General features: G+C 37.1%; 1 protein-coding gene across 1 annotated transcript in view; it reads right to left on the bottom strand.

Moving 5' to 3' along the window:
• Positions 1–1,380: 1,380 nt before the first annotated feature.
• The window catches only part of TNS3 (tensin 3), a 135,578-nt gene continuing 125,157 nt past the window's right edge, over positions 1,381–11,801 (bottom strand). The window contains exons 24-28 of the mRNA XM_066190326.1: positions 11,705–11,782; positions 7,465–7,633; positions 6,414–6,482; positions 6,249–6,275; positions 1,381–5,277 (exon numbers count right to left, since the gene is read on the bottom strand). Of these exons, the coding sequence (XP_066046423.1) occupies positions 5,133–5,277; positions 6,249–6,275; positions 6,414–6,482; positions 7,465–7,633; positions 11,705–11,782 (488 nt within the window). The 3' untranslated portion in view covers positions 1,381–5,132. The remainder of the gene's footprint in view (positions 5,278–6,248; positions 6,276–6,413; positions 6,483–7,464; positions 7,634–11,704; positions 11,783–11,801) is intronic.

The raw sequence follows: 11,801 nt of genomic DNA, 5'->3' as shown, positions 1-11,801 counted from the left end.
TGCCTGCATAGCTGGGCACTTAGTGCTGATGAGCAGTGCAAGGTCTAGTTGGAGGCCAGTAACTAGTGGTCTACCCCAGGGGTTGATACTGGGTCTGGTCTTCAAAACATGTTAATTGATGATCTGGATGGATATCAGGCAGAGGGTATCCTCAGTGAGTTTGTCAGTGACACAAAACTGAGGCTGTGGAAGATGTGCCGCCTGGCAACGAACGCTCAGGGGGAGCTCATCAATGTGTATAAATACAGGGAGGGTGCCAGGCTCTTTCCAGAGGTGCCCTATAACAGGGCAAGAGGTGATTTGCACAAACAAATGCAGGAGGTTACCTCTGAATATCAAGAAACACTGTAAGGGTGACCAAGAACTACCACTGATTGACCAGGGAGACTGTGGAGATTCTATCCCCGGTGAATTCAAGCTGTTTGGGCAAATGGCTCTGGATGTCCCTCTTTAAACAACGGAGTTGGACTAGATGATCTCCTTAGGTCCCTTCCACCCTCAACCATCCTGTGATTCTGTAAATAATAAAACATTAAAATTGGTCCAAACATTTCTACGTTGTGAGACACTAAATGTCTTCAAAGGAAGTGAATAGTTCCAGTTTGATATATCTTGTAGTGACATCTAATGCAAATCCCTTCTCAGCTATTCAGCATGATCCTCTAATTCTCTAAAAAGCTCCCCTTTGCCGTCTTGGTAGTTTGCCAGATGTGCCAAGTCTCCTGCAAGCTTCCTGTTTCTGACTTTGTCTTTTAAGAACTTCTTTAGCTACTTGCCCTTGTAATTTCCTTTGTCCACACTGCCTGATACAGTTTACACTACTGTAACCTTTATTTTAGGTATCAACAGCAGAAGCAGATGAGGGATTTACTCTGTCCATCTGGTGGGCCAACTTTTCTTGTTCCAAGAGTTTTCTAATAGAAACATTTTAAAAATTACAAGGCAGCAGCCTTTGCCCCTTTTATAGAGTCTGTCTGTGTACTTAAAGGTGTCTCCAAAGAAATTACATAACTGACAAAAAGCAGCCTTTCAAACACAAAAAACACATGAAGGCCTAGTGCTGACTTGATTAGCCTTGCCAAAAGAAGACTGAGGACACAAGGGGGAGAAAATATCCTGCCATAAATATCTCAGCAGAGAGAACAGTTATTCATACCAAGAGAACACTGCCATAGAAACAACTGCATATAAACTAGTTGTGAATGTATCTAGGATGAATCCTGAAAGCAGACTTTCTTCCACTGGAGCAAAGAGACTCCAGAGCAGCCTTAAAATGCACCCAACAGCAGCACATACACAATGGCATCCAGGTTCAAGGACAAGAGTTTAATAGGAGAGACTGGACTCCTGACACAGAAGAACCATTTTACTATTGCATCCTTGTTATTTGTTCCACATTGTAATTTGTTCTAATTAAAGACCAACACTTTTCATGAATAACTGTCATTTTACAACCATGCATAAACCTCACAATGGCTTGTAGTGATGAATGACAGTCAAGCACACTGAATGAAAAATTCCTGCCAGTGTATGCCTCACAGAAAAGGCATAAGCATGACATACCAGAGTTTATCAGTCTCAGAAATAATCCTGATAAAGCATGTATATAATTCAACCTTCACTGTGTGTCTGATGCACTGATTTTGTTCCTTTTTCAGCCAGGGTTTAAATTTCTCACCCCCTCTGGAAGGTTTTCCAGTGTAAGCACTGTGGAAGCACAGTTAAATGGTTACAGTATCTCAGAGGATGATACCATATTCTTCCTTCTTACACTGAAATATGCAATGCAGGTAACAGATACTTTTATACCATTACAACCACAAATTAACTATGAAAATCATATGCTTTAACTGACTTGAATCACTAACACAGTACTGTGTTACTGAAGTATGTGAAGTACTTGAAAGAAACCTCAAACATTTCTTACAACTAAACCCCAGCATGCAAATTATTCTTAATTCCTGAAGAAGGTTTTCCTTATTAGCCAATTTTGAATGCCAGAAGGTATCTTTCATTCAGAACAGACTGCACTGTGACATTGTGTGGTGGAATTTCACATTTGTAATTTTATTATAATCTGAAAGAGACAGTATCTGAAGAGCACAGAAAATGACTATACAAAGAATTTATAGAACATTCATTTATATACTGAAGACCCTAAGATACTTCTTTACAGCTTCAAGAAAAAAGTGAAAATTTTCACTAGTAAGAAAAACCAAGAAAGAAGCATTAAATATTTAAACATACTGTTGGATACCGTGAAACCGTTTAATTAAAAACTTGACTTTTAGCATTTTTGTAGTTTAACACTGTATGACTATAGTAGTATATTTACTTACCACCTTAACAGGAATCTGGCTAAATATGTGTGTCAACTTGCTGCATTAGTTATAAAATTGCATATACACATCTACCAAAAATTTTGAAAGAAAGTGCTGTATAAAGATTAATCTTGTTTTTGCCATGGACATGTAAGTTCCATGAATATTTTTCTACACATACTACATAATCATACATACTGAACTATCTTGCTTTGTGCATTTTTTAATTCATAAAAAGCAAATGCACATGGCAATATACCATCCAAAGAAAAGTAAAATAGAAAATCTCCCTTAGAAAGAGGGTAACTTATTTTTTCCCACTTAGCAAGTAGAGCTAAACTCTCAGAAAACACCACCAGGAGTGCCAGCATACTTGTGAATTCAGCAGACCTTGAGAAAGCACAAGGAATAAAAAAATAAGGTCCTGAATGGAAATAACAATACACAGGAAAAAAAAGACATTTTATTTTCAGCCCAAAGGCCAACGCTTATTGTCTAAGAAGACACACTAAAATTTACTATCTACAGAAGTGAAAAAATAAAGTAAAAAAATTCTCCTCATTTCAATGCTTACATCTCATCAGATGAAAATCTAATTGAGACTTAAATCTACTTGAAATGTCAGCTGAAGAAATTCTCTAGGCTCCAACAGGGTGATGAGATTGGGCAACTGGAGTCTTTGTACACCAAAAGAATGTTAAAACTTGTTCTCACATTTTATGAAAGGAGAAAAGCTTCTAGAAGTAAGAACTGCATTCTTTTTTTGGGATGGTACATAAACACTGTTTAAGTAGTATATATACCTCTGTGCCAAAAGATTATAATTAGATGTTACTAATCAGAAATACTTGCCTTTGTTGCTTCAATGGTAGCTATTGAATTCTGCACTTTAGATTGCTTCACCCTTCCACAGATATCCAATGCCCACTGCTACTAATAAACCACTTTCTGGCCCAAATACATTAACCTTCAAATATTTCTTCTCTCTCTCTCTCTTCCTCACCATCTTCCTTTTGAAAAGCATTAAGTTATTTACACAAAATTGGTAAGTAACACAAATAATTTGGTAACTCTTCAGCTACGGTCACTGAATAAGGTTTGACATGGTCCTAATACTTCAGGAAATACAGAGAGAGCTGTTAAAAAAACTGTATTTTATACAGGACAAACATAGTTCAATTTGGTGGATAAAAGGATTAAAATCTACAAGTGAATAAAGTGGCTCGTGTATCAACATGCAAAATACAGAATGTTATTTTATTCCTCAGGTTAATAATATAATGTTGACAGCAACACACAAAAGAAATAGAAGCAATGAGTTTTTCAGCACTTGCCACACTGAAGTTGCATTATAACCATCAGTTTTCACACAGGGGTCTAATAGTGCTCTTTTTGAGTGCACATGGGGAACTACACAGGAGATCTCAGTGGCTTACTCTCCTTGTGCAGGCTTCCACTGTAATCTACTGCATCAATTTTCTGTAAAGCTAAATAGCACTTTCTTAGGCATCTCAAATGTCAATGTGTTACGAAAGATAAGAAGATACATACAAGTGTGATGGATGTAGAAATCATGACATAAATGCTCTCAAGAAATGGGACAAAGTAACAAAATAAATCCCATTCACTTTCAGATTCCCTAACTTAAGGAATAACAAAACAAATATAGTTCCTACAAGTTAAAAAAAAAAAAAAAAGGTAAAAAAATCCTCAAAACTCCATCAAAATAATGGGGTAAAAGAATCCATAAATACAATTACATATTATGAAGGGGAATAAAACAGAAAGAGGCAGAAAATGGGACGTGTCTTGTCAGTGTAAGAGAAAAAACAAAATACCAGACTATTGTCTCTAGCAAGGCACAGGCTACACACACATTTACTTACACAAAATAGTGCTAGAAGTAAAGGTCAACAAGTTTAAGAATTATCTCTATGACATACCGAGATCTGAGATCCGCTATAAATAATCTGTCACAGGTAAAAATGCATCCTCTTTGCTTTTCTCTCATTTTTATCCTGTAATTACTAAAATGCTTAATCTTCCCTGCTTAGTTCTCTATATTAAAAAAAAATGCAAAACCGCCCAAATTATAGAACAGATTTTCACACTTTTTGTTCTGCCACTTCTGCTCTATTGAAAAATTTACAAGCTAAAACAGCTCAGATTTCTTAACACTAAATATAGAGCAATCTTCCTGAATATTCCACACTGCCACTCCTTTCTTACCAGAAAACGACTTGCACAAACCTTCACTTCATATACATCTTCCCCTTTCTCCATTCAGTTCTCATCACTGATCACAAAGATATAGGGAAGAGCAAATAGTTTACCTCAGATCATCATTCTCCTAAAAGCACGTTTGCGAGGCCTGTAACTACCATCGATGCAATCAGGGCAAGTGCCTTTGTGAAGGTTTTACAAAACACTTTCTGAACGAAAAAAGCAGCGCAATCTAGTAAGTATTTCTGCTTCAATGAATTATGAGAAACAGCATATGAAAATATATTAGAAACCCATCAGAAGGAAAGCTCTTCATTTATGCTTCATTCAGGTAAGGGCTATGTGGTTTTGGGTGGCGCCCATCTTCTTTTGTTTTGTCCTCTGATGCAAAAATGAAGAAATAATGCTTTGTGAGGCATTGTGAAATAAACCCCTGAGCTCTCACAAACACAATACACAGATCATCCTCTGCTTTTCTTATTGGGAATAACAATATTCAGACATTTTTGCTGAATAGCCTTTCTCCCTCTCACAGTGATTTTCTTCGGTGAAGTCAGCCAAGAGCTCTGATTCAAGGATGGAAAGGCATCAGATCTTCTTCTGGGATCCAATCATGACTTTTGATACAAAGTTTACAATGGCACTGGCAGGTTGTTCTGGATCATGCTCTGCAAAGAGGTGGCATACGTTGTCTGTGGCACTGCCTTGCTTCCTCGCAATGAACCCAAACACTCTGCAAGGGCAGCAATCACAGTGTGTCAGAGAACTGACAGAGCTTGCCTCACTTTATAAAACACAAAAGATAGTGCAGAAACCAAGCACATATAGCAGACTTCTCTGTTCTGATGGACAAAGTTCCACGTGACTGTGAAACACAGTGGTCCAGATGGACCAGCCAGCTCAAGAGAGAATCAGCAAAAGAGAGTGTCCCCTTCCTTCTACTCTATCCTTACGGCATCCTGTACTGTTTGCCATCAGACATGCTGGTGACCCTCAAGATATATTTAATCTGATTTGATACTGCTGTTTTCTTACCTAGTTTGGGGGGCATGTGGTGTGCTGTGTCAGGGATTGCCCAAAGAGTGGATTTTGAGGGCCACATATCTTGGTGGACTGAGTATTAGAAATGCATTTAAGCCATCTATTTCTGTTTCTTTCCAGAAACAAGTGCTGAGCCTCTCTGTTTAAGTTATTTCTTTTGATTAAAGGGTGACAACGTTTGCCTTCAATAGAAAACACTTTGCAATCTACAGGTAATCATGTATTATGCTAATCGTGTATTTATGCTAATACTAATATTACTAGGAGTGTTTTCATCTATGAACTAGGAGAGGGATTTTTTTTAAAGCTATCAGTCTAAGTGAAAAAAGTTGATGTTAAGTTGTACTGGACAGGCAGAACACAGAAAACTGAGAGGCAAATATACCTAATGTCTGAAACCAGTCAAATCACAGACCTGCAATCTAAATAAACCATGCTAGCTCTGGCTCCGGACATCCCACTACCACCCATCACATAATTAGGCCCCAACTTGCAGAAGTGTAGATGAAGTAACCAATGTCTAATTACAGAGAGCTGAGAGACTTTTGTCTCTAAACAATGGCTTTCCCTTCCACATCTCAGACAAAAGTAATTTAGAACACCAAGAAACTGAGCACTTTAATGATATTCTTAAAAAATGCAGTTAGAAGAGACTCCACTTACTTTGCAGAAAGGCCATCTTTCATCCACCTTGTCCATTAAGAAAGCAGTAAAAAACACAGAATGGAGAAATAAAAATGAAACCTACGTTAGTTTTGGTTTGTTTATTTGGGGTTTTTGGTAGAACAATACAAATAACACATTAAAAATACTGCTTGTCATACTTACTTTCTGTCCTGTGGATCCAAAGCACAGAAAATAACAGTGTTGACTGAATAATGTCGTCGGAAAAAGAGTCTGGATAGGAAGAAATTAATCAAATTTCAGACACAGTAAAGATGTTTAGAATTCTAAACAATAAACTAATCTGAGAAATAGATTATATTTAGTTTTAATTTAATACAGATAATATTTTTTGCTATTTCTGAGTGACTTTGAAAGCCACCTGAATTGCTCCAATCCAATAAATATGTATTTAAAACACTAACATCAAGTTTTTAAACGAAAAGAAAACTGATTCTCAAGCTAAGAGCTAGGAGTATGAAATGTATTTTTTCTAAAACCTGGCCATTTAGATACTATTTCAGCAGGACAGACAACTTTGTGAAACTTGTGAATAATTTGATCATATTACATTTCAAAATATACACACTCCCAGGCATTACAATTAAGGTAAAGGTTCTGTGATCTGCTACAAATGACTGCAAACCCAATGGAATGAAGAAGTCTGGCACTTCTTTTTTTAACCTATAATGAACTCCTGTTGATCTGCCTTTGTTATTGTAATTTTTCTAATTGAAAGAGTTTACGGTAGCCTAACTAGGAAGAAAGAAAACACAAATTAACTTTTTATCACAGTTTTTTACAGGCTATCCAAAACACTGTTTCAGATCCTGGAGATACACATCATCTACTTAAATCAGCTCTGTTCAGTGATACTGGTGAAAGACATCATGAAGATAAATTATTTCGCTGCATAGGTTCAATATCAAATGTTAGCAAAGCCATTACTTTCCCTTTTTATAAGAAATAACAATAAAAAATGTCATATCAAAGTAACCTTCCAAAGGTAAAATAGACCATATGGAAATAAAGTCCACAGCTTAAAAAATATATTTTCCTGTACTGTAGCCATCTTACACAATCACCATCATTCCTATAATCCTAGTATCCTCTGAGACAGATATTGCAAAATGTAACTAGGAACGTCAAATCAATAGTGGCCAACGCCTGACAGGGCCAGGGCCAGATATTGTCTTCCCATCCTTTTTTTGCTTACTTTCTTTGATTATCTGTCAACGTGATTCCCTGAGCAGACACCTTGAAATGGACAACAGTTGAGATAGGAGAAGGATCCTGCATCAGTGTCAGGCTCAAGGCTTTCTGTACTGCCTGGTAGCCTGTGAGGGACTCCATCTCCACTGAATTCAGGTACCAAACGTTACAAGCTGTAATGAAAGAGGGGAAAGATTTTGAGAGGTCATAGGCCTTTTCCTCTCTCTTTGGTTTTAATACTTTTATATCAAAGCCAATGACTATACTTATCTATTACCCATAGATATCCTGAAATTTAAATAAATACAAGACAGCACCAGAGAGTACACTTGGTAGGTAGTACTGGAGCAAAGGCATTCCTGAAATAATAGGGATATTTTGCTTTTAGGGTCAAATACATCAGCCAATAAGAAAATACACATTTGCAGCATTCATTAATACATTCTACAGTTTCAAATATTTAAACTATATTCAAAGGAAACCATTCACTTGATTGGCAAAACAAGAATGTTTTCACATCAAAAAGAACTGAGGGTTATTTCAAAGCTCATTTCTCATTATTTCCATAGTATTCTGTATGTTTAATGATTTCAGGGCTAGTAAAACAATTTCCACACTGATAAAAAATTACTGACATATTTTAGGCCTTTTCTTTATTTCAGCATGCACTTACTTCTAAAAGTACTATTCCTCTTCTAGAGATATTAGCAACTTGTGAAATATCTCTATAAAATAGATGTTCACTGGTTTCTAAGGCTACCAAACAGTTACTTTTTTTACATGGTTTCATATCAAATCTGCAGTGAGCACTAGGAAAATATGTATTAATATTATATAGCATTATATAGCAGTACTATACTACTGTATAATACTACATAGTACAGTGCCATCTAAAGTATGAACCATTATATAGAATTAATAGAATTATTCACATGCTTACTATGGGACTGTGGTATAAAGTCAAATTTAAAAACAAATTAAGAACAATCAAGAATGATTATGCACACCTATAGCTGAACACCTGCACAAGAGATTCTGTGTTTGGTAAAAACACTTGTGTAGGTATCCAGGACAAAATTTACAACTGTCAGTTGACACATACAAAATACCACGGTTACATTTCATTTGTTCAGCAGTTTCATTTGGCTTGCCAACATTACTATGAAAGCAAAGATTTCATTTAATCTAACAGTTTCTCTTTTTATTTAGCTATTCTGTTATCTGTCTTAAGATTTCTCCTATGACTATCTACATAAATCACAGAGCTAGACACTGGCACTTTCAAAACAACCAAGTAATCATACAGTTAAAAACTGCATAAGCCCAAGTTCGATTCCAGCATCATGATCAGCCCAGTAACTTCAAGCTCCAGAGTCTATCAATGAAAGAAGGGATCCTGACATTTCATTTATTTGATTTGCAAGTGTAAAATTTCAAAAATGTATTTGTGCAGTGCTGTGAAAGTTTCAATAACTTTTGCTTGAGTCAATTATAATTCATGCACAGAGGAACTTAAGATGACGAGTAAAACTGTGATGAACATTCTAAACCATAAGCTCTCTTCTTCTCCCCTCATTACTGTGTATGGTTGGTACAGATCTAAAGCTCTGCACTATCCTCTGGTCTTTCCCCAGAACAAGAAGCTTCCCTTCTTTCACAGCCGCACACATCAGAGTCCCTTCCTCTTCTGCCACACAGTGCATTGCTGTCAACACACTGAGGTTTTGTTTATAAAAGAATTTCCAAGCATTTTATCTAGATTGCCCTGAAAGTGATAGTTCAAACAATACAGTTTATCCAATACAGTAGATTCCTTTGCTTCTGTAGCACAGAAAATAAAAAATGGAAACTTGTACAAGTGTTGCAAAGTGAAGACCTCAGCTTAAAAAGGAGAGGAAAGGTAATGAGAAACACTGAAAGATTTCTCATTTAAGAACATCAGCATGGTCTGACAAAGTATCAAGAACTGTAATCCCGGAGAAACCATACTCTAAGCTAGAACAAAAGGAAGACCTTTTGTTTAGCGCAGCTGGCCAGCAATGTTGCTGCTCCTGTCTTTCACAGGTGACATTCTGGAGCACATCTGTGCCACCAGCAACAGCTTAACAATGCTGCTTATAGACGGGGAATGTCCTTTGTTCAGAGTGCTTAGTTTCTTGACTTGATCAGCGTAAAGAGAAATTAAGAACTGCAATTTATTTGGGCAGAAAATTTTGTTGCTGAACAGAAAGCAAGGTGTATTCTAGGGAAAAGTCTCTTATCTGTATGGTTTCTAGTCTTCAATTGTCAGTGTCTAAGAAGCAAAGGATTTCTAGTCAGCTTCAGCAGTTAGAACCTGGAAATGCTCATTAGGTTTTTCAGGCAACTATAAAAAATAATCATTCTAAGAAAGCACATTTTTTTTTGCATGTGGAGTGAGAGAAGTGTGGGTATAGAAGGAGAGGGAGAAAGTGTATCTGCTTTAAAGTTTCTTTGAAAGGACTCAATTTACATGTTTTGAGTCAGCACTTCAGTGTTGAACTCCTCAACTTGAATGCTTCTGTGACTGGAAAGGGACCCCTAATGTATCAAGGCAAAAAAAAAACCCCTCTGAGAACCTCTCATAGCTAATTTATATATTCAGGTTCCAAATCTTTGTTTAAAAACAACAAAAACAACAAAACAGGTTAAAACCAAATGTACTAAGTACCCTAAATGATCCATTTTATGAGAGCTCTAATAAAGACTTATCTGACTACTACCCCAGCTAAACAAAGAATTATTTCTTTTTTTTTTTTGAAAAGCATTGTCTGAGCAAGGAGAAACCAGTATTTCTTGGAAGACAATATATGCTCCTTTTGATGGCTTTTCTAAGAAGTAAAGTTCTACAAAAACTGATTTTTTTTTTCCCTATTGGCCACAACAAAAACCGACTAGTAAGTCAACATGTACTCACTTGCAGCACAGCCTCACAAAGGTTTGCCACTGCCTCAGCTATGCATGTCTGCTCAATTACAGCATTCAAAGTGGTGCCTCAAATTTTAAAGTCACAGCAGATTGCTGCACAAGCAAGGAGAAACACTCTCTCCCCAGAGCTGGCCAGCTTGATAACTGCCTCTTCAGAAGTGCTCTAAAATGCGTGAGGGTAATGAGGCAGTGTTCTTAGAAATGCATGCTTTGTTCACAACACTCACTTGTGGATCCAGTGGTAGGCTAAACTCACAAGAAAGTGGCAAATGTAGTGTATTCCTGTGCACTAATGGCATTAATTGGGTGGCTTCTGGGGAGAATGCATAGCAACCTGAAAAATCAAGGACCATGGGAGAACATGGGCAGGATCCCCTGGACACACCCACTGTACAGCAGAATAACACAGTTGGCCAGATTTCTACTAAGGATAACTTTAAGATTATTCAGGAGTACTTAGAGCATTGTCCAATATGGTGAGTTAGGATGTCATCACACTTTTTTAGAAAGGCTGTTCAACTAGCTCTGTGGACACTAACAAAGCAGATATGTAGCAGAACACACCTCTACACAGCTGTTGCAAACACCCCAGTTTGAGAGCCATACAGATGGTAACAGTGCATAACATCACATCATTTGGAGATACTCTGATCATGATTCCTCTGTCACATCAAATACGCTTGCGGTAACACAACTCAACTTGCCAGAATGGGTGCTGCACTGTACACAAGAATCCATAAAAGCATCCAGTGGAAAAGACATATGACATTTTCTAATAATATGCAGCACCAAGTGAAGTACCAAGAACTTTTCTTTAATTTTTTTTTTTTTTCAGATTGATGCAACAGTAAGCATTTTGTAGTGGTATTGTTAACCCCTATGATAAGAACTTAACCCTAACTGAACACCTTCCTTAGGTGGCTTTTGTAGACCTCACACATAGCTCTTGAACCTCTCCAACCACAGGTTGAAAATATCCTCTCAAAGTTTATCAGTGATGAAAGCAATGTCCTGCCTAAAAAGTGCCATGTTTGAAGTAACCTACGTATACCTCATATTCTCACGAGACACATGACTAGAAACCAAACACAGGGTTGTAGAACATAGGAGCTGGTTTCAGAAAACAGAAAAAAACTGGTATATATCCTCACAGTGCCCTTTACACTACTACTGAGCACAATAAATTTAACTAGGATATCTTTACACATCCTTTAATCCAGTCTAAGCTTCAGCTTCTCCCAGCCTGTAAGATACAAACTTTGGTAACAGTCAAATACAAGGATAAAAGTTCAACAGACCTGCACCCTGTTTGAGAAGCTCCGCAGCTGAGTTCGCAGCAGTTTGTGTAGACGTTTCTGCCTTCTCCTCCAAGGGATCTGCGAACAGAAAACACTG

The sequence above is a fragment of the Chamaea fasciata genome, unplaced genomic scaffold (genome assembly GCF_029207755.1).
Source record: "Chamaea fasciata isolate MVZ Bird 193981 ecotype frontalis unplaced genomic scaffold, bChaFas1.0.hap1 SCAF_1, whole genome shotgun sequence".
Lineage (NCBI taxonomy): Eukaryota > Metazoa > Chordata > Aves > Passeriformes > Sylviidae > Chamaea > Chamaea fasciata.
The sequence above is the reverse complement of the archived record's forward strand: the minus strand, read 5'-3'. Positions and strand labels throughout refer to the sequence as shown.